Source organism: Poecilia reticulata, chromosome 4, assembly GCF_904066995.2.
Source record: "Poecilia reticulata chromosome 4, P_reticulata-male-v2, whole genome shotgun sequence".
Classification (NCBI taxonomy): Eukaryota; Metazoa; Chordata; class Actinopteri; order Cyprinodontiformes; family Poeciliidae; genus Poecilia; species Poecilia reticulata.
The window spans coordinates 10,611,051-10,634,096 of NC_088833.1; the positions used below are offsets into that span (position 1 = coordinate 10,611,051).

At 39.9% G+C, this 23,046-nt stretch overlaps 3 protein-coding genes across 11 annotated transcripts; all 3 read right to left on the reverse strand.

Annotated features, from left to right (window-relative positions):
- Nucleotides 1-403: 403 nt before the first annotated feature.
- eef1db (eukaryotic translation elongation factor 1 delta b (guanine nucleotide exchange protein)) lies at nt 404-10,827 on the reverse strand. Of its 8 annotated transcripts, none has more exons than XM_008406687.2 (11): nt 10,584-10,693; nt 8,064-8,121; nt 5,457-6,727; nt 4,960-5,077; nt 4,499-4,570; nt 3,472-3,534; nt 3,131-3,224; nt 2,014-2,126; nt 1,740-1,946; nt 1,445-1,639; nt 404-521 (listed from the first exon to the last, which is right to left on the reverse strand). In XM_008406687.2, the coding sequence occupies exons 3-11, from the start codon at nt 6,725-6,727 to the stop codon at nt 483-485; spliced, it is 2,172 nt and encodes a 723-aa protein (XP_008404909.1). In that variant the 5' UTR covers nt 8,064-8,121; nt 10,584-10,693; the 3' UTR covers nt 404-482. The 8 variants fall into 8 exon arrangements, with proteins under 8 accessions (XP_008404909.1, XP_017160011.1, XP_008404907.1 ...); XM_017304522.2 differs by having other exon boundaries at nt 8,064-8,091; nt 10,584-10,658; XM_008406685.3 differs by lacking the exon at nt 8,064-8,121 and having other exon boundaries at nt 10,584-10,827.
- On the reverse strand, nt 10,584-15,517 carry pycr3 (pyrroline-5-carboxylate reductase 3). Of its 2 annotated transcripts, none has more exons than XM_008406693.3 (7): nt 15,340-15,517; nt 13,965-14,052; nt 13,817-13,881; nt 13,357-13,536; nt 13,048-13,260; nt 12,767-12,859; nt 10,584-12,668 (listed from the first exon to the last, which is right to left on the reverse strand). In XM_008406693.3, exons 2-7 carry the CDS (start codon nt 14,044-14,046, stop codon nt 12,486-12,488), a joined length of 816 nt encoding a protein of 271 aa, XP_008404915.1. In that variant the 5' UTR covers nt 14,047-14,052; nt 15,340-15,517; the 3' UTR covers nt 10,584-12,485. The 2 variants fall into 2 exon arrangements, with proteins under 2 accessions (XP_008404915.1, XP_008404914.1); XM_008406692.2 differs by lacking the exon at nt 15,340-15,517 and adding an exon at nt 14,976-15,333.
- A 179-nt stretch (nt 15,518-15,696) lies between these two features.
- Nucleotides 15,697-21,208, reverse strand: LOC103463384 (THAP domain-containing protein 6-like). Its single transcript, XM_008406694.3, has 6 exons — nt 20,534-21,208; nt 20,177-20,423; nt 18,392-18,584; nt 18,156-18,263; nt 17,993-18,037; nt 15,697-17,616 (listed from the first exon to the last, which is right to left on the reverse strand). The coding sequence occupies exons 2-6, from the start codon at nt 20,254-20,256 to the stop codon at nt 17,392-17,394; spliced, it is 651 nt and encodes a 216-aa protein (XP_008404916.1). The 5' UTR covers nt 20,257-20,423; nt 20,534-21,208; the 3' UTR covers nt 15,697-17,391.
- Between the last annotated feature and the right edge of the window lie 1,838 nt (nt 21,209-23,046).

The following is a 23,046-nucleotide window of genomic DNA, read 5'->3' on the forward strand; positions in this document are numbered from 1 at the left end:
AACAAGGATTCTATAAATTAAGTTTTATTGTCTTTCTGAACCGTTAACCACTGATGACATGGTGCATTCATGAGTGTTTTCAGTTGATCAGTTCGAATAAGAATAAAATTTACCAAAACAGTTTGAGGAAACAGGTTATATAAAGAATTAAACATAATTTCTGAAGATTGATGTAACAAAGATTATAGTTGGAAAAAGTAACTGATTTCAATATTCAAACATTGTTCTAACAATCAAGTGTAAATCATTGTAGCTGGCAGTGTAAACCCAGGTTACTCAGAGTAGCAGGATCGTACTTTTAGTATTCAGTTTAAATAGTTGACATTAGATTGGAGTGCTGCTCACATACGCTATAACGGAATATTAGTTGTTGATTTGCTTACATTATCATAACACAATAACGTCAGTGCAAGAATTGCTTTATTGTCAACCGTTGTCACAATCGGCAGAGAAACGGGGAGTGATGAAGAGCTGCTGCTGAATCAGATTTTGTTGAAAGCTGCTACATCCACACTCTGAACCTGAAACCAGCAGGAAAGGAAAGAAGAAAAAAATCAGTGAACTGTAGAGATTGCTCATAGATAAACTTGATATTTTGGCCACATGATGGCAGCACTGGACTAATACAGCTGATTGTATTGACTTGCATCAAATTTCCACTAATAGCTAAACAGTGTTAATTACAGAATCTACTGAGAGGATGAAGCTGACTCATTTACTATTAAAGTAAAACACCATACCATAACTAACAATTCAGTTCAGTAGAAAAGTAGATTTTTCTTACAATCAACTCATGAAAAACCAAATTGAATATTAGAGCTAAAATTAAGGTTTACATTTTAAGGTTAAAATTATTTTCAGGCTCTGGGATGGGTGCATTGATCTTGAAACATCCATGTATTACGCCTATTGACAAAACAAATTGTAAACTGATGACATTTACAGCTAATCTCAGCTATATTTCTGGAAACCCTTATGCAATATATTTAAGAACCTTGTCTGCAAACATGGGACCAATCAAAACTGTAAACTTAATAAAAATGTGGAAGTTTGCTCTTTGTGTCATCCACGACTCAAAATGCAAAAATAATTTGGTCACAAAAACCTATTAAACTTTGTTTACAGTAACGTTTACTGCAGCTCATCATTCTGCTCAGTCATGTTGGACAAAGATTTGTGAAGAAAGATTCATTGGTGCCCATTTCAACTCTGACAACCCAACAGAAATATACAGAAAACATTGAATTATTTTAAACTACAGGTGTTAAATATTCTAACTGAAAATTAATATGGTAAAATCTCCCCAAATGAAAGGCTTAATTTCATGTGATAGGGTTAGCCTTTAAATGGATAGAGGGTCACCATTACCTGGCCCTGAGACCTGTTCAGAAAGTAAGCTGACCCGAAACACGGTACTGATAACTAAATAAATCCATGTACTTACATAGTCTTCAAACTTGGTGATCTCTTCCTCCAACAAATCTGTTCCCACCTTGTCATCCTCCACCACGCATGCGATCTGGAGCTTCTTGATGCCGTAACCCACAGGAACCAGTTTGGACGTTCCCCATAGCAGGCCGTCTGCCTGCACCGAGCGCACACACTCCTCCAGCTTCGCCATGTCTGTCTCATCGTCCCACTACGGCAAGCAGGAAAGAACAAAGTTAAACAGAACATGAAGTTGGCCTGTGTTTTATAAATAAAGAGCATTTTAGGGTGGGAAGTTTAGAAAATCTTACAGGCTTAACATCTAGTAATATTGAGGACTTGGCGATGATAGCAGGTTTTTTTGCCTTCTTCTCTGCATATTCCTTCAATCTCTGCTCTTTAAGTTTCTCCGCTTCTTCGTCTTCGTCACTACCGAACAGGTCGATATCGTCTTCATCGTCGTCGTCTTCTTCCTCCTGTTTAACTGGGGCACTGGCCTTCTGCTGGACAGCAGTGCCCTGGAGAAATTAAGTGAGAACTTGCACGTTTTGATGACAGATCACCAAATGGTCAGCATCCACTCACATTTGTGAAGGGGACGGAGGCAGCAGGAGCCGGGGTCACTGATGCTGGACGTTTCTCAAGAACAGCAACTCGACATTCCAGTTTGGAGAGCGCTGCTCGTAGGTTGTCTACCACTGAAAACAGGATCCCAGTTATGGAATTATGCAAATATAATCTAGATGATGTTAAGTGTATAATGAAAAAAATGTAAGAAAAAAAAAGCACAATCAACATATCCTTTCTTTGCACTGACAAACATCAGATATTCACTATAAATAAAAAGGGATGTTAAAATCATAAACATCATGCAGAAATGAAACATTATTCATCACTCTTATTACCAAGGTTTTGCAAAATACGTCAAACACTTGTGTTCTAGTTAAATTAGTTCCTATGCCAAAAGAAAAGTTATATTGCTTGTCATTTAGCTTTTAAAAGAACCAGACTGTCAAACCCAAAGTTGAGGTTCAGTACTCAATTACTATAAATGTGGTTAAAATCCAAACTTTTCCAGACTGAACTTTCATTTTTTTCGTGGTTAGGGAGGCGGAAATCTGGATAAAAGTGTTTCAGAATATACAACTAAGACTTCAAAAAAAAAACGTAAAAATACAAAGAATTACACTACATTAAATACGTGACATCTAAATCGGTCTGTAATTTGTGATACTTTTATTTTTGTGAAACATTGTAAAAGGAATTTTAATGTTTTTATTATTTTATTCTAAACCAGTTTTAGAACTACAGGTTCTGTTTAAAATCCTGATCTAATTAAGGTTAAGAGGCCACAAAAACTCTTAAAAGCGGCTTTCTTAAAAACTTTTTATTTATTAACAAGAACATTTCTGAAGAAATTTAAACAGAGCCTTCCAAAGTGTGCTCGTCGGTTGGATATATAAATATATATATTTTGTCATTTGTGGTAAATATATTATGAAATGACCAAGTCTTCAGATTCTAAAATATATGGCTGATCTTCTTTTAAAGAACACATTTTCTGTAAAAGAAATTTGCTTTCATTGTGACGACTCAAAACCTAATTCAGCATAAAGCCTAGAGCTATACAAGTAGCAACATAAAAAGTTCCAAGCATTAAAGACAAGAAACTGCAAACTGATGACGGTGGATGACAACCAACCTTTGTATAAACTCTGGTTCTCCAATTCGAGGCTTTTGATGCGAGAAATGATTTCTCCCTGATCACCTGCACCGCTGTTGCTGCTGCCAGAGTTCTGCAGAGGTACATTAAAAAAACAATTCAAACAAAAGTTATTCAACATGACGGCCTCTTTAGCAAAACAAAGACTGGAGAGAAACAGGGTCTGTATGGAAACAGACAGAAAAACAACAGGTGCTACCACTTTGCAAGTCATTGACAAACTGAATTTGAAATCAGATTGATCACATTTTGCTTGCTCAGACTACCTGCTGAGAGCAGCAGCAGATGCTTCCAGCGACATGCAAGACTCAGAAACTTACAGGATGAGACAGTTGGGTCAGGGAAGCTTGGGAAGACCCTTTGTTACTCAGCGTATTCTTCAGCTTGGAGGAGGGGAGTGCAGGGTGGAACAAGGAAAGAAATCAGGGCATGGAAATGGCAATGAGGCAGAGGGAAGTTGCATGAGCTACATAAAAAAAACAGAACAATGAGGAGAGGGAGTCTAAAAGCAAAGGAAAACCAAGCTTCAAGTTGGAATTAAAGAAAATAGTTCATGCAGGGAACAGAGAAATCCAAATCCTATGCTTTCAAATCTGCTCAGACGGTAATCAGATGGTCATCAAAAATGTTAAAAATAAGTTTATTTGGAGCACAGTTTGATCCTTTTCAGGCCAGTTTTGCAGTAACAGTCTGGCTGAATGAGATATGCTGCTGCAGAATCCTCAGCAGATTGTTTTCAAACAACAAAATGACTGAAAAGTTGCTCTTCTGCAAAACTCTGCCATGTAAAGGCTTGGAGTTGGAAGTGTTGCTTTCTTGGTTACAGCCGGCAGTCAGATGACCATGAACTTTCCCTTAGTAATGCAGCCAACAGCCAAGCCTCCTGGGAACTCCTGAAAACGCTTCATGAGTCAAATCCAATCTGTCCTTCAGAGGCAGTAAGCTCTGCACATTTCCTCTCGTCATCCGGGTATTTTCTCATCTGCTCTCTTTCTGTATTCAACTCCAAACATTTTGTTTGTTTTTCATCAATTTGAAACTGGAAACAATACATATTATGGTTACTGATTGATTCGCTCCAATTTTCTTTTGAATGTAGTTATTGTACTGGCAGCTTGATGTAGGACATGTTAAACCTTCACAAGTAGCAAAGAAGTTAAAGTTGGACATACAGCTAAAACAGTTCCATGAATGCGTTTTACTCTTAAATTTGATAAATAGAAATACGGGAGCACAGTTTACCATTGACAACAAACAACAAGGCTGGTTTGTTTGTTTCATTCAAAGTGATGACCGCCAAGGCAGATCGGTTCAATGTTTTAGTTTAGGAATTGTCTCAGTTCTTACCCCGGCTAGAGATTTCTGGATGTTCTCCCGAGCTCGAGCAATGTCCTGCAGGATGGCATTGGCTCCAATATCCTACAATGAAAACAAGGAAATATTTGACAATCTTTTTCTATGAAAAGACCTGAGCTGACTGTGCACTTTTAAAGCCAGTTTCACGATGAAAGTGCCACTTTAAAATTTAATGCTTCTGCACCAATTGTCTTCATCTCAACACGCATCTTAAAATAAAAGCAAATCTGCCCCATCTTTACACACTGCTTCTTCACAACCTCATCGACTTTTTCTGTACTCACGAGTTTTGCGTTATAATGATTTAGCCATGAATTTAATTGTAAACGTTGTGCAACACCCAATCACCATTTTATAATGACTGCACGCTAGAATTATAGCTTTAGGACGTATGACATGTTGGAAAGACAGAAAGTTGATTCAAAAAAACCTAAATAGTCTGGGTGGATTACCTGTATGTTTTGCGATGAGCCGTTCGTTCGCTCATAAAAGCGTCTTTCCGCCTCATCATAACGAGGCTTCTCAAACCATATCTTCTCCTGAGCCAAGAAGTCCACTGAGCTCATTTTTCTAAGAAAAAGAAGAAAAAAAAAAGGAATGTAGGGAAAAAATGTCAGGGGATAAGAAAATTAACTTCTACATTAAACTTATGATTTAGAATGCATCAAGTATGAACTCAAACATTTTATATTGCTTCCATACAACCAGACACCCCAAGTACAACTCTACAAATGCTGAAAGGAATATGGTGGGAGGAAAAACAATTTTGGTCAAACTCAGGAAAAGAAAGAATAAAACAATTAGAAATGAATACATGATCTAGAAGGAATGAAAGGAACAAGGTGAAAGAAGAAAAAAAGAATTTGAAAGGAGGGAAAATTATAATGAAAAGTAATGAACGATGAACTGAAACATCTGGAGCGGTTCCATTCCCCCGGTTTGGTCATACTTGTCCCTTTTAGGCGTCTTGGAGGACGCTGATGACTTTTCTGCCTCCGGCCTCCGATTCTTCTTCGCCGCGCAGACTTTATCCAAACCACAGCTTTGAAAACGGTTCTCTGCAGCATCGTACCGCCACTTGTCCAGCCACACCGGCTCGCTGTCCGGGTGAAGGAAGAAGCACACTCCGGAAGGTTCTTCAGTCTCAAGGGACTCGGCTGGCTCTTCTTCCTCCTGAATCGGGTGAAGGGCATGAAAGACTTCTGCTTTACACTGCAGGATCAGTGGTTTCTCTTCCTCTGCCATGTCCTCACTGTCCTCCTCCTCTTCCTCTTCCTCTTCCATAAGGCTTTGAGGGTGGTCACTTCCTCTGGTGGTGGGGGTGCAGATTTGCCTCTTGGAAGAATTGTTAGCATACAGGTTCTGGTAAAAGGCTGCTTCGGCACGATCGTACGCAGGTTTGTCGAGCCACACTTCCCTCAGCAGCTCGACTGGAATGCGCGGCAGCCCGTTAATCGATTGTCGAGGAGCCGGCGTACCAGCTGCCTGTTGGACAACAGGGGTTGCTGGAGTCGGGGCTTGAGACTGATACCCTTCATCGGGTGTTCTGGAGGCGCCAGAGCAGTTTGTCGGAGGTGAGAGGTCAAGGGAGTTAGGAGCTGATGGGGGAGCAGATCCCTCAACAAAGCGCCGCTCTGCTTGGTCGAAAGTCGTCTTATTGACCCATACTTTCTGCACTATGTGGTGGCAAGCCACCTGATCAACAGGGTGACAAGCCGGTCCAGAGGAAGATGGAACCACGGTGGATGGATTGCTTGAACGTTTCCCTGAGGACTGATGTGAACGGTTGGGCTTTGAGATCCGGTTAGCAGAGCTCACTAGCCAGCACTGGTAGAGGCTCTCAGCTTGTTCGTAGATGTTTCGTTCAAACCACACACTGCCACATTCCGACTGCAAGCCCATCAATGCAGCCGGTTGCTCAGGCGACTGGCTGGTGTGTTCGTCAGGCTTCTCTTTGTTTTTCACTTCATCCGTCTTTCCCTCATGGTGGCTCCCGGGATTAGATGAGCGTTTCTTGCGGCGACGGCTTTTCCCACTGCGCTTTCCGTTTCCATTCAAGCTACCACTCTCTGGAGAAGAAGAGGTTGTCTCTCCATTTCTCTGGCCTGGTTCCATCTTTTTCCTACAGCCCAGGTTGGTTTGATCCAACTGACTTTGGCTGGGAGGCTGATCATGCTCCGATTGGTCCTTAACAGAGCACTGGGAGATCTTCTTGGACATCTTAGGGCAATTGTAGGACAAAAAGAGAATAACAAGTACAAGCTTTTGGGTTAGTTACAAAGGCAGGAAGACAAAGAAGGGTTCATTTTTAGGCGACAGATCATTAATGGCATATTTTCCAATGTAACGGAAGTATACGCAAACTAGAGAGAATCCACAGGCAAGTCCTCAACAAAAAAAACAAGCAGCATGCAGACTAATGTGTTCATTTTGGGTATGAATTGTCAGATCAGAATTATGGCAGTAAGCAATCACAGAGCACTATAATAACTCATAGTTCAAAAAGTGGAGAGTTAACATGCAAAGGGTGACTACTCCTTCCCACATTGTCACCTTAAAACCACAAACGTCAGTGTATTTTAGTGAGATTTTTGGTTCCAGCATCATTCTGTGGAATTGCTTTTCTTCAGCAGTGAAAGAATCTGATCAGAGCTGATCAGCACAGCAATTAAGCTACAGAAAAAGAAAACCTAAAAATTAAAAATAAAAAGACTCTAGAAAAGTGGAAATTGAGGCAGGGGACCACCGCTAAATATACAGCCAGTAGAAGAGTTTATATCAGAAGACTGAACTTAGGTCCTTGGGGGCTAGTGTCCTGCAACTCTACACCATGTACTCAAGTTGTACAGTGTCCTGCTAATGACTCATTTGTTTGAACTGGGTTTGTCGTGGCAAAACAACATCTGAAAGTTGCAGGACAGCAGCACCCAGGACTTTACATTGTGAGAGCCGGTTTAGAAGTCATCACGGCCCAGTCAAAGTTTAAAACTTCATTCAATTTAGAATCAGTGGAAAGACTTCAAGATTAATGAATAAATCTCACTGAGCCTGAAAGCAGAAGAAAAACCTAAAATTGCAAAACTGGAAGAGACATTGCTGCTAATACTGGGGCAAAAGTTGGTTCTATTGGGGGAAAAAAACAAACACTTTCTTCTACTCATAATTCTGCACTATTTTAGTGGTTGGTCTATCACATAAAATCACAATAAAACACACAGGGCATGTGGTTAAAACATCACAAAATGTGGAAGGGTCCATAGGACCTGGACACTATTACAGTACACTGCATAAGGTTTAGAATTGCAAGCTATATCCACTTGCTGGTAATGTACAGGTTACTATATGAACAATGTAAATAGAGATAAAGAGCATCCAAAGGAAATCAATGTTCATGTAAGTTCATGTAATAAATTATATATTATGCAAGTCATGTTGTTTATAATACAAAATAAAAAAAGGCATTTACTCACTTACACAACATTAAAATGGAGCCAACAGTAATTCCCTTTTGGAAAGTTCAGGAGTTTCACATATGATTTTTATGTTCTTAACTCACCTTCCTCGGTAAAGTTGTAGCTGTCAAGCTATAAACAAAGTGAACCTCTGAACACGTTCTTTTCATCCAGTTAACCGCAAGCAAGTGAAAAAGAAATTTAACAATCACCACCTTGTAAATTTAATATATGGCATGCAAATGTGTAAAAAAATAAAATAAAATAAAGCTAAGGTCATGCTCAAGCCAAAATCTATTAGTTTCAGGCTATCCACATACACCATTCAGTTGAAAGAAAGTATTATTAGGGGTGTCTCGATATTGAGTTCATGAGAACGAGACAAGATATTATTACTTTCAAGAAAATTTCACACATCAAATTTATGCTGCACAGACTTTTATTGGGCATTTTTATAAATTTTTCCAAAAATACAAATTGATGTATTTTTCTGATTATTTGATTCTCTTCAAACCTTAAGAGAGTGCTTCAACTGTGCATGGTCTGCAATACAACATTTACCATTTTAAGTTGGACAAGCTGTGATTGTGATGTAGCTCGACGTACCCTAGACGTCCAGCCATCTGTCTTTTAAGCAATGCTTTCTACCTCCTTCGGCATCTGAACTTTCTAGTGCTTGCATATTGTTCAGGTCTTGATCGTCGCTCTCTCATGATTTATTCTTCATAACTCCCTACTGGTTAGTCCTCATTATAGTCAATATCATAAAATTTGAACATTGTGAGATCTTGTAGAAGATATCTGAAACTGTGTTCATTACAAAAAATCTAGTTCCAGGAATATATTTAGGATCATAATGTCTCGACTCAGGCTACAAATGTCATGTCCAGCTGTTTTTGCTTTTTTTGGTATTATTACTGTTTTAATCAGCAAACATTGCTTTATGTTTAGCAGCAGGTTTAGGGTGTAACAGAGTTTCAACAAACAGACAAGTGAATTTGGAATCGGCTGCAATTACTTACCAGTGCAAGACGAGTAATTCCTGTTTATGATCTGCCTACCTTGACTAATACTCTCCATTAGCATTTGTTTGATGTTATGTTAAAAGTGCATATATTAACATGACCAAGAAACAACACGTTATATTTGCACTTCACTTGTGTCACTGATTACCAAGAAGCAGCAATTGAGCATTTAAAAGATAAAAGGTGTGGAAAAAAGGGGGAATTTCAACACCTTATAAAGGTTGATATAAGACACATTTAATATTAATGTCCAGCTGGGTACACACGCTTTTCAGTAAATTAGAATAGAAATTTCAAATGTTAAATGCAGCGAGTCATTAAACACGATGATGCATTTCAAATGTTTATTTTGATGAATATGGCTTAGAGGTAATGAAAACCCAAAATTACATTTCTCAAAAACATAAATATGACTTTGGCCTACAAAAAAGGATGTCTGTGTACAGTATAAATATGCAATACTTTGTCAGAGATCCTTTTCCATGAATAGCTTCACCAATGTAGCATGACAGAGGCAATCAGCATGTGGAACTGCTGATGAATAAAGGAAGCCTGTTGGCCTTCAACTTATCTATATCTTTGGCCTGTTTTCCTCTTGACAATTCTATATCAATTCCCCGTGGGATTTGGGTAAAATGCTGACAAATTAAACAGTCAGCAGTCATTATTGATCATGGTCAATAAATCAGTAGTATGGGCAGGTGCTAACCCTTGCTGTTACATGAAATCAGCATCTTGATTATCAACAACACACAAAATCCTCTAAAACACTGGGTATGTCCTGATGGGTAGGTGGGTATGTCCTGAATACATCTATGTGTGCTAATTATTGACATGCTGACTCCAACTGCAGTAGACATCTTATGAATCTTCCCAAAATACTTAAATCAGTTCTCCTTTCCATCCCCATCAAGGCCATCACTGCTCCTAGGGCACATTCTTCCTTCCACTAAACTTAACATTAATGATCTTGGCAATAATGTTAAGAGTGATAATGACCATCTCTTACTCAAATACAATTTGTAAAATTTAAGTTTTCAGAGAAACTGAATTTTGGTTTTTCAGTAGCTCTAAGCCATATTTTTTAGTGAAAGCTCAACATTGCGCTTTGACCTGAATTACACCCATTCCGATACACATGTAACGTGTTTTATAAACTTAAACACATATGTATCTACAAAACGAGGCTCTTTACTGCTGCAGTAAAGAGCCTCATCAGGGCTATCATCATATAAAAGTGCGTCTTGCTAACCTGAACATTAGCCATATTTTTTTTTGTTTTTTTTGAGCATCAAGTCGATGTGAACACTGATGATTAATGGTAATTGTCTCCCACTCGAACAATAATTCAAGTCATAAAACATACCCTTTTTCTCATGTCAATGCCGACATTTGGAGAAGAACATAAAACTGGACCAGCGGCCATTCACGCCGGTACTCGGAAGGCGTGCCAGCTAGCAACCTGCTAGCCTCGGCTAACATCAGTTTCGATAACCGACTATTCTTCCCCGTAAATACCCAGAAATGTCCAGTTAACAAGTTCTGACAGCATTCCCCACACTGGAACCCTGTCTGTCAGTCAGCGTCATCGTTACTTACTGCTGTGGTTTTGTCTTTTTTTCGGTGTAGCCGCAGGCCGGTGGGTAAAACGCGTGTTCCTCCAGCCGAGTGAGTGACAACGGGAAGGAAGAAGAGGAGGAAGAAGCAAAGAGCAGCAGCGTTTGTGTGAAATTGGAGGAAGGGGGAGGTAGGTTTGTGAATCATTGATATCTCCACATGCTCAGGTTGAATTGATGCCATAAACAACTACTGACACCAGGGACGCCGCCGGGAATTTTAGGGGCATTAATTTCGCTATTGCCAGGGGCCCTAAAATATTTATTCTATTTAAAAGTTGTTTTTCCTTTTTTATGGGATCCCCTTGACTGTCCTGCCCCCCCAAATATGGCGCCCCTGACAGATTATTAAAAGTATTGAGTAGTTAAGTTAAATTATTAGACAGTATTTTTCAACTGATAAATCACTTAATATCAGAGATTTCCAACCTGGGGGGACTGCCTTAGGGCCTGGCAAGAAAGTTTGAGTGTTGGGCTGGAAAAAGGCTGTCATCATATTCAGAACTTATTAAAAGTAATATATACTGGAATATATTTATGGAATTACAATTATCTATCCATCCACTGCGTGCTACCTCCAGCAATCATTGGATGAGAGGCGCCCAGTGACGGACAATTTGCCAGTCCACCACAGGACAACTCAGAGACACACAATCTTATAAACACAAGCATGCATTTTATTGAGAACTTTATAGCCACCAATTAACCTACCAGTTATGGACTGAGGGGGGGAGAGAGAGTACCTGAAGAAAACCCATGGAGGATGCACAGAAAGACCCCAGGCTGAGATTCAAACTCAGTACCTTCTTGCTACAAGGCAATAGTGCAGCCCAGTTAAAATTGGCAATATATCATTATACTACTCTAACTGTTTTGACCTCTTTTTAAATACTAAAACAGCAATTCCATGCACACACATTCACATCTTCACAAATCGGCAGATTAACAGGAAGATGCAGCATCCTGAATCAAACCGTCCAGTTAGAACTGTAGACTGTATAAGCTGCTGAATCTTTATCTCTGCATACATGTAGGAACAAAGTGGATGATTTCTTGACAGTTTTTCTCATACATAAATTATGCTTTTGTATCATGACTGGGGAAAAAAAAAGAAACGTAATTAAAAACAGATTCCTGTTTGGAGCAATTCAAGATTTCAGGAAAGGGACAGCAAGATTCAAGCTACATTTTTTTTTTATTTCATTTTTTTTACCATCATATTTTCAATTAAATATTACAAATTTTAAACATTCGGTGAACAACATAAATTCTGTATGTAAATAACTGTTTGCAAGGAGCTGGTAAATTTAAAATGGTTCATATTTTTACTTTACATGTGCTCGTCTCATGTAGCAGGCTGGCATGTAGGCCAACATACCATTTTGGCCTACATGCCAGGTTTGCGTTAGTATCAAATTACCTCTGACCGTTTCACTAACCGGGGACCGAGCTATGCGAGTACTGCCAATTCATCCACCAGCTTTCCTCTAACACAACCTTACAAGCGCATAACAATCTAGAAAAACAGTAAGGCAAATATATTTATTCTCTATCACAACATTATTTATTTCTAATTTACGGGAAAGATTATTCTGCATGTTAATGCAGACATTAAACTTGTGATCCAACAGATTTTCTTTTATTTACCATCACACAAAGTAAACATAAGAAGCCTATCCTTTGAAAGACCTAACAGAGGTGTAAGCTGTTTTTTTTATTTAATCAAGACTATGACCTTGTTTTTCATTCTTACAATACTAAGTTATGAAATATAAAAATATAAATAATAAAATTAAAAAAAAACAGCCATCTTATTTTTAAGACTTTCAAGTTCAAGATGTAGTTCTTAAAAAGGTATACTGACACACGGACCCTTTCCTGCTGCCTATTTTCTCCCAAGTTCCCTTGCTCTCTGAGTGGCCGATTCCACCGCACTCATGACGGATGCCCTCACGCCTCCCTGCTCCAGTGTGTGAAGCCCATAGATGGTTGTTCCACCTGGGGTGCAGACCTCAGCCCGAAGCTGAGCTGGATGTTTCCCAGAATCACGTAGCAATTTTCCAGCACCCTGCAGCAAATGACAAACAATCAAACACTAAATTTGGACATGGGTTTCTAGTCAAGAGCATTTTTGGAAAACAAAAGTGCAGATATTGTACGACTCACCAGAACAGTTTGGGATGCGATGCTGTGAGCCAGAGCACTTGGCATGCCCATTTTAACAGCTCCTTCTGCCAGCGCTTCTGCAAAAAGATACACCTAGACAAAAAAAAAAAAAAAACGGCAAAAAACAAACAAACTAGATTACTAAATAATGGCAAAGAAAATTTTACATGATGGAGAAGTGTCTAAGCTGGTAATGTTACTTGTGGGACATTGGCAAAAGCTTGTGTAAAAAAAATGGTATAATTCTTAGTGTGTAGATATAAACACACACTGAGACTCACAAAAGCGACTCCGCTCCCACTCAGCCCTGTGTGGACATCGATCCAGGCTTCAGGCACTTCCTCCACCAAACCACAGCAATGCAACAAGCCGAGAAGTAGAGCGCCATCCTCCCCTTTTGCGTTGGTGCCCAGTGCAAACAAGAGGGCCCCCTCTTGAACCAGACAGGGAAGGTTAGGCATCAGCCTGATGACGATCGAGTTTTCTGGGAGGAGCTTGACATGAAAAAGAAAGAAAGATTCAAGATATTTGATACCCAGACAGATCAAACCTGTATAGGGAAAACCTGTTACAGCGGCTGTGGCCCTCACCTCCTCCAACATAGCTAGCGTCACTCCGGCGGCAACCGACACGATTATCTGCTTCTTTGTGATGTGCTGAGAGACTTCGACGAGAACACGTGGAATCATATGAGGCTTGACGGCGACAAACACCACATCTGACCCACAGACCACCTCAGGGTTGGAGTGTGTCACAGAAATGCCAAGTTCCTGGAAACATTTTACCAGTTCAACAACAGATTTATCAAGCACAACTATCCATACAACTGGCAGATAAAATACTCAGAATCTGAGTTAGGTGTGCTGGAATAACTGATTTAAGCTTTTCTCCGTTCACATCTGCAGGAATTCATTACAGCAGCTGGTTTGCTGATGAAAACATGGAGCAAAACCAAACTAAACTTAGAAACAGTAGCATGTCCTCATTTGTTGCTGCTCATCATCTTGAGTAACCTTACAAATAAATTACAGAAAAATAATAAATAAATACCTGGAATCGTCCTAAATTTGTAGAGGATGGTGCACTAACTTTGATGTTTGCAGGTAGAACATTTCCTGCAATACAAAAAAAAAAAATGACCATGAAGATTTACACTCAAATATTGTTTCAGTATTTCAACAAGTCAGTCTACACTAACCTGACAACATCCCCTTTGCAATGCCAAAAGCCATGTTTCCTGCACCAATAAAGCCGATCCTCTGTTGTGCGTCCGGGCTCATTTTGATCTGAGGAAAATGCAGATAAACCAATATTGCAGCCAGAAAATGTTGTATTATCTCTCCTGTTACAAAAGGTGATGCTTTTTGTAAGGCCCTACACACATACTAGCTAAAGAAGGGAAAGTGGGGCTACCATTTACCCTCAGGCTCACCCAAACTGGGACATAACAAATTGGAAAAACTTTGATTTGAGCTTAAACATTCTGATAATACAGTCAGAATTAGACATGCATGAAAGCAAAACTGCAATCTATCAGGTATCAAAGGTTGAAGGGGTGGTTGTACAATGGTGTCGGGGGAATATTATCTCGGCACAGTTTGCAACTCTTGCCAAATGATTAATGGATTTTGATGCAATCCATTACTTTATGGCTACATTAATTTCTGCATGATTTTTCCAGCAGGATAATGCACCATGTCATAAAGCTCAGATCATCTCAAGCTAGTTTCTTGAACAAGATGTTGTGCAGTCCAGAAACCTACAAAGTCAAAGCCAAATTTGTGACCAACAGCCCACATATCCTGGGATGGCACCCTGCATTGGTGCCAACTCAAATAAGTTGGTTGTAATGCTCTTGAGAGTTTCAGTCACTAATCTAGTTTCTACCTCCTAGTTCTGTTTCTTCGTGCTAGCTAAGTCGGTCTAAGGAAGCTTCAGTCGGCTATGTTGCTAATAACAATGTGCTAACGCGGCTAGTTAGGAGGAGCAAACTCTGCAGACTGATGCTCCAGCGCTGCACTGCTACCCCGATAATAAGCGATTCCGACAAATCCCTGGAATACACTGACAGTAAATCTTTCTGTATCTAAGGACAGCGAGAGAGAATCGGTTTTAATTAGATTAGAAATCATACAAATGTGTTTAGCTCATTTAAATAAAAGAAACATGGCGTATAGCAATGTCAGAAGGCAGAGATTGCTTTATTCACCTGATTTCGGTTTCTTAATCACACTCCGGCGTAGTTCAAGTAAAAACGTTCTTTTCGAACTCTCTAATGACCTGCTTTGGCTACTCCCGCTGAGCATCCACGTGAACCAACCGTTCGTGAATCATTGGAGTGAACGAACTGAAGCAAATCATTTCGAGCTCTCAAATCCCCGAGTAAAGGGAGCAGGGTCCTGTATTACCGCTTGCTGCTTAACAGTCGGATGTTTCAGTCTTAAATGTCGACAAATACTTCCTGTGGAAGCCAACTTTGGTTGAGAGTTTTACTTTGCAAATGTTGCACCATGCAACTGTGTTGTGAACGCATCTAAATTGGCTCCAGATACAACTTTTTCCCTTCGACTCACTCGTCTTGGGATTCATTCAGTGTCTCTTCTTCTTCTGCCGGCTTTTTTTGGTGGTTGGAAACATAGACATGAACAAGTAGACGCCTCATGGAGCGGGTCAGCCCGTTGCTGCGATACGTAACAGCGTCCGCCATATTGAATGTGGATTATGTGAAAGTAATTACAGTGAAGGGACCGAACTTCAGAAAGTGCCGTTCTACAAAGTATTTTTAGCTAATGTTCGTCATCGACCCACTCGCACATAAACCTTAATATACTTAGAAATTAAACAATCACCAAAGACAACATTTATGACTTTTCATAATATTTTAATTGTAATTTTTGAATAAAGAAAATAAATGTCAACCTATGATACAATTGATTCTGATAAATCGTCTTTATATTTACAGTAATGAACATTTATGAACATATGTACACAGAGACATCGTCTGCACCATCGTCAATATATATATATAAACACACAGTTCTTCAGCAAAAAAAAGGAGAAAATTAATCTTACTGTTCAAGACATAACTGGACCAAATTAAGGACCAAAGAAAACATGCATACATGAGGCCTTAAGCTACCCCCTGCCTGTGTCTTGTGAAATTGATCTGAGAGGGAGTATACTGAATTTCTGAAGTTTTGTTTCTGTGTGAAGGTTGTGAACAAATATCTTGCCTGAAATGGGTCTTGCGTTTTCATCTCAGTAAACTCCGATTTTTTTTTTCATTGAAGGCTAAAGCTAACTACAAGTCAGAGTGGGCACAATATTAAAAAAAAATAGAGATTGCAGTAATGCAGTCAGTTATACGACTGCAATCTCTATTTTTTGAAGCTAATAACCTTGGAAAATAACAGTCTTGCACAGCTTTTTCCATGTGTTACCACTCTGCAACTTAAGAGTTTTCAGCTTGGCAATATGGTGCAGTCTAAGTTTGTGAAAGACAGACATGACTTGAAACATCAACATAAAATGTTGGCTGTCAATTCCAAACTGTGTTTCTTGAATGTGCCCCCCCAGAAAAAATATATCCTCAGATCCAATCTCTGCACGAACCAACTGACAGATCAAGGCCACTTTGACAACTTGTTCTGACCTTGCTCAGCTCAGCTGATCTGACCACCCTTACTGTGCCCTCAGAAGGAGTCATCAATCCTCCTTTGTGTATTAATGTGAGCAAGTGATAGCTCTGATCAAATGATTCAGGTGCAGCATCAGTAACCCAACTACCACGTCACACATCACAGGACAGCTTTTTAAGAATTTGGCGAATGAGATCTGAAATTCAATTAGCACAGGCAAATTAGTAAGTCACTGTTGGAGCGATTTGTGCTTTATTTCTTTATCAACTAGGATTTTGATAGTTTATTCTTTGTTTTCTTTATATTTTTTGCATCACTTTCAGAGTTTATTGATAGGTTAATAATTGTTGATTTTATTTATTTTTATTGTTTTTTTTTACTTATTCTTTTTTTATGACTTGAACTTTATTGATTTGCCAACAGAAAAATATACCATAATTCCACACTTAGGACATCATAATTTGGCATCAGCTAAACAATGGTTAGTCTTTGTGGATTCTTGAGGCCAATACAGTTAACAGAAAATACTTGAAGCAATAATAATAATAATAATAATAATAATAGAAAATTACAAAAAAAATATATAAAAAAATGACAAGGAACATAAACATCAACTGAAACTTGACATACATAACATAAAATAACAATGCCCTATACCCTGATACATTTAGATAATTACAGCATTACTGTAAGTTCATCTAGTCTAATTACATCTGAGCTGGAAATGCCATTTAACCCACATATGATGCGTAGCGGGACCACTTCCTGTTGGACTCTTCAACCCTTTTTAACAGTCTATAAGATAATCTCTCTAAGGCAGCAAGTCGCCCCAGGGCTAAACCAATGGGTAAGAGAGGGGATAGATGGACCCTTCCACTCCCTCACCAGCCGCTTCCTCCCCAGCATTACAACTGTCTGTTTTTACTTATTCTTAAATACAACTACAAAACCAATATCTAAAACAGTTAAAAAATCCAGAAAAAAAAATTATTTGTTTATACCCGAGTATAGATCGAGCTGCTCTTTCAAATCTTCATTAATTAGTTTCTTCATCCTGAGATCCTCCAAAAGACCACTCACAGTTTTCTTTGCCCTCTTCTCTCTGTCCTTTGCATTCCTCCTCTCCCTTTCCAGACTCTCCACCCTAGCCAAGGCTTCCCTGAGTCTGGCCCTCAGATCATCACTGGATGAAGGCAGAGCATAGGAGTGATCCTATAACAACAAAGATGTGAATATTGTTAATATATGTGTATGTGTTTGAATGACGCTCCATAATGAAATGCTTCAGCGTTTGTTCATGGCTGTTTCATCATGGTATGGAGTTTTAAGAAGAATATGATGTAGGGGCCCCTCTTCCTGTTAAGAACATCAGCATCACTAATAGCATTTCAAATATATATTTAGTCGGATCTGGGAGAGGGGCTCAAGTTTAAATTTAAAATTAAATAAAATTAACAAACCTCATCATGATGAAAATGACAAATCAAGTTTAATAGCATTCTCATTATCAATAAACAAATAATACAAATTTGGAACTATGGTCTGTGTTGGAATTCAAGCTTTTATTATGGGGAATGTAGACATGCACCTGCTTAATTTCCTGATGCCTGGGGCTGGCTGTGTCCATGCAAGTCTGTATAAAAAATGACAGAGTGGAGATGTTGTGAGCAGGTGGGAGTGAGCAGAGGTTTTCATATACACAGGATAATGCAAACAGCTGCTTAAGACAAAGTTATCATGTATTTACTCACATTTTTGGCCACAGACACTGGCTTAGCCTCTTGAACAACTTGGGAGCAGTCTAGTGACAGAGTCTTCTGTGCCTTCTTTGAGGTCTTAGATGTCCTGGTAAACACATGCTAAAGCCAATGATAAAAGATTTAAAAAAAACATAATTATCTAACATACATTCAAGCATATTCAAAAAGGGAAAATACTTTTTCCAGGATGGTGTGGCACTGAATCTTGGCATTCTAGAAGCACTGACCTTGTGGAGATGAGCTGGGAAACGGAAGACTGAAGGAACAGCTCCAGTTCTGATCCTGACTGTCTGACCTGTCCTGTCAAAATCTTCTGGTCTGAAATGCTCACTGCAGAGCATGGAGGACAAGCTAGCAGAAAACCCTTCTCTTCTGAGAGCTGTTTCCCATCTCTTCCTTAGATCTCTATCTTTTGGAAACCTATATAGTATGACAAACGTTTGATAAGTAAATCACAATAATCAGAGTACCTACTTCGGTCAAATTTAGTAAAAAAAAACAAAAAACTTTCTTTGGTTGTTCTGTACCGAGCCCTCCAGGGGACATGGGGAATTTTTTTTCTTTTGCGTTCCCTCGCAATAATCTACTGATCAGTTCATGCGGCGTAATTGAATACTGTAAGCCTTTTTTACGGTGGCCGCCGTACTTTCTGCTTTAATACAAACTTATAAGGTTTTTCGACTATTGAGTTATTATCGCGGGGTAATCAGTCATCTGATTGTGTCTCTGTTGTGTTTGTGTCTGAATGGTTTAAAGGGCTGCTTTCAGCGCCATTCCATCTGAGCCTTAACAGACATAAACATGAAGTAAATAATTTTTCAATCAGTTTTTTTGCACCAAAGCGTTAATAATAATAAACACGTTTTCACAGTGGCGCAGTTGGTAGAGCTGTTGCCTTGCAGCAAGAAGGTTCTGGGTTCGATTCCCGGCCCCGGTTTTTCTGCATGGAGCTTGCATGTTCTCCCTGTGCATGCGTGGGTTTTCTCCGGGTACTCCGGTTTCCTCCCACAGTCCAAAAACATGACTGTCAGGTTAATTGGCCTCTCTAAACTGTCCCTAGGTGTGTGTGTGTGTGTGCATGGTTGTGTGTCTCTGTGTTGCCCTGCGACAGACTGGCGACCTGTCCAGGTGACCCCGCCTCTCACCCGAAACGTTGGCTGGAGATGGGCACCAGCACCCCTCCCGACCCCACTGAGGGCCTCTGCACTCCTCTTTAGAAAATGGAAGTTTTTTGTCACTGTGCCCCTACGTGTGCGTGCCTGGTTGTTTGTCCTGTGCGTCTCTGTGTTGCCCTGCGACAGACTGGCGACCTGTCCAGGGTGAACCCCGTCTCTCGCCAGGAACATTTACTGGAGATAGGCATCTGTGTGTATGAGGAAGGGGTGGTCAGTCCTCGCAAAGTTTGGAGCCTGATAATCAAAATTAAATAAATCGATAATTGTGACAGAACCAGCACAATTATCCAGCAGAAGGTTTGGAGTTGACTGATACACGGACAGATGAGATTCCCCGAGTTAACCCAGTGCGGCCCTCTACCACCATTAGTTTACTGGCTGTGTTTTATAATAATAAAACATGTTTATTATTATTATTAACGCTTTGGTGCAGAAAACGGATTGAAAACCGATTTATTTACTGCATGTTTATGTCTGTTCAGGCTCAGATGGAACGGCACTGAAAGCAGCCCTTTAAACCATTTAGACACAAACACAACAAAGACACAATTAGATGACTTATTACCCCGCGATAATTACTTAATAGAAAAACCTTATAAGCTTGTATTAAAGCAGAAAGTTCGGTGGCCACGATAAAAAAGGCTCACAGTATCAATTATGCCGCATGAACTGATCAGTAGATTATTGCGAGCGAGCGCAAAAGTTTTGCGAGGGAACGCAAAAGAAAAAGAAATCCTCATGTCCCCTGGAGGACTCCGTAGTTCTGAGACTGATTTCACCGATGGAAAATGACTTTGTAACGGACAAATGCAAGCATAAATACATTTCCATTCTTACCTGTGAAAAGTTATGCCGATGGATCTTGTTTGTGATGAAAAGCGGTTAGTACAATTCCACGCAGAACATGAGTGAGGCATCTTTCTCTGGTGCTCCGATCGCTCTGCTGCCACATAGAAGATGGCGGACGCTGCTACGTACAACTCAGCGCTCCACGAGGCGTCTGCGTATTCATGTCTATGGTTGGCAAACAATCATGTTGTGCATTACCGCCACCAACTGGCTTGGACTGAGTTATTCTTCTTTTCTATTAGAAAGGATCGTAAAACAACATCAAGGTTCATACCGCCGTACACGAATGTGTAGTAGCAACATTTACTCGCATCAATTTCTTTTACGCTTGTTGTGCCTCATTACCTCAGCTTCTCATGTCTTCTGTTTTCCTTAAAGTGGAATAAAACCTTCCTCTTCCTCCCTATCCTTTCCTCTTTTCCAACTTTATATGGAGTTCCACTGCGTTTTGTTCCGAAGTCTGAAGTAATGGGTAGTGGGGCGTGTGTTTTTCTGTTGCTTGCTACTAGTGATGGGCTATCTGAATCCAGGCTTCGAGGCTTGTACCGAGTAAAAAGGGGGCGTGTCCGATGAAGCTCCGCTTCGAGGCTTGTGTAGTCTTGCTGAAAACCACGTGACTGGCAACAAACGAGGCCTGGCATTGCATGGGTCACGTGACTGCCTCATTTTGCGTGTCAGTTTTCAAAATAAAAGCGCGATGAGCCGTGCTGCATCATGGGTTGTTGTCCTTTTGGTCTCGCATCAGAGGAGAATATTTGTCTTCAGTGGCCAAAATAAAATGAACATTGACCAACATATTTGATGTGTATTGATGATGGCACTCATCAAAATGTAATGTCTGTTACTGGTTTTCTCAATTGTAGATTATGTTTTTTTTATGACTTTATATTTTTTGTGATTTCATGAACTGCATTGTTGCTGAAATGTGCTACAGAAGTAAACTTGATTAATTGTCTGAAATGGAGCCAGTAAGAGGAAAATCTCTGACATCTGGGAATTCTTTGATATTATCCTCACAATAAAATTCTTCTTAGATAATAATTAACCCTCCACCTCCCAATTTCTCACCTTCTGCAAAGTTCTACTATTATTTGTAGTTTGATTAGCAAAGATATATCAGTGTTTCACAGAAGAAACTGATTTAATTCTGTTGCAGAACTAAAATTCAACATCTAGCCAAATATAAGGGAACAGAGCCAATTATAAATTCAAGAAAAAGTGAATGCCCCAACAGGAACTGCACTCCCAAGACACTAAAACATCAAATGTCTTTATTGTCAAATCTGACATAAAAGAAAACCCAACACAACCACTGACGTTCAACATAAACCAGGATTAGATTGGCTACAAATCATTTTAATAGTTAAAACATATGACAATTAAATATGGTTTCATTGATTCTCCTGTTACTAAATATGAGTTTGATGAAAATGTAACCCAGGCTTTCCCTCTTTGGGTCTGCCGCTGGTGGAAGACACCCTATGAACTCTGCGTTGTGTTTTATTTGTGAGTGAAGATGGGATGTGATCCGTGCAGAAAAGAGGAATCGGACACAGCGATCTTAGTTGTGGGGAGACCTTGGCGCGTTTATTTCGTCCACCTTACAGGCAGTAAACACACTGTCAGCATTCAACCGCTTTTTTCACAAAACAATCAAGCATCACAAAACAATCAAACATCACCAGAAAGAAAATGTAATGTATGCCTAACTGGCAATCTGAACCAATAGAAATATATAATGTTCATTTTTTACACCGGGCTAGCGGAGCTACTGCTTACCTTACAGGCAGTAAACACACTGTAAGGAATACAGCAGTTCGCGCACAAAAATCCCCTGCACTACGGTGTCCCCGGCAGGACAAAAATGCCAGGATTGCGATGGTCCCAACAGCACCCTCTTTTGGGACACTTGTGCACTGCTTTACATCTACCCCTTCTTTATTTGATGGCGTCTCTGCCATAAAACTAAACAGAACATAAAAAAAAGAGTTAACTTAACAGTCTTAACATCAAAAATAAAGTGTATTGCTCAGATTTATCTTGTACGATATGTATGTTTGTGTGTCAAGTGTTTTATGTGTGTCTGTGAGCTCTCTTTGCCTTCTCCCTCTGCCACAGCTTCCATCCTCTTTCTATCTTCTGCTGCTCCTCTTCTGTTTTTGTGACATGTGCTTCATACGACAGCTTTTTGGGAGGATGTCTGGTCCTGGGTGGGTTTTTTCTTGGAATCAAACTGCTTTGCAGTGAATCTGGAGTTCCATGGGGCACATTTTCTCCTGCTTTATCCCCTTCCTCTTGGCTGGCTTGTTTGTCTTTCTGGTTAGTTTCTCCAAGCTGCAGAGAGGGTCCAGTTTCCTCCATGCTGACTGCATCTGCATTTTTTTGCAGGTCTGCCTCTGAACTTGTCTCATTCAGATCCAAATCTGATTCCTCCTCCTCGGCTGTACGTTTGCTCACCTCCTCTACGGGATAAACATGCACTGGGTGAGAAGATTTCTGTGAACCACCCTTTCTGGGCCACTGTCCTCGGTTGTACCACGTACACTGGTAGGCTGTTTCTTCACCTCAATATAACTACATGGCGCCCGTTTGTCTCCGAGCTTCTGGCGTCCTTCAACATGACAAATTTTGACCAGCACCCGGTCCCTGGGCTGAATACTTGATCTTTGATCATAGTATTTTTTGTTGTTCCTTGGCAATCCTAGAACTGTGATTAGCCTGTGCATAAGCCTCCAGCAGGCAGTCATGGAGTGTCTGCACATAGTCACTGTAGCTCGCTTGGCCATTAGAGGTTGAGGTCCCAAACACCAGATCCACTGGAAGTCTGGGATGTCTCCCAAACATTAAATAGTATGTTG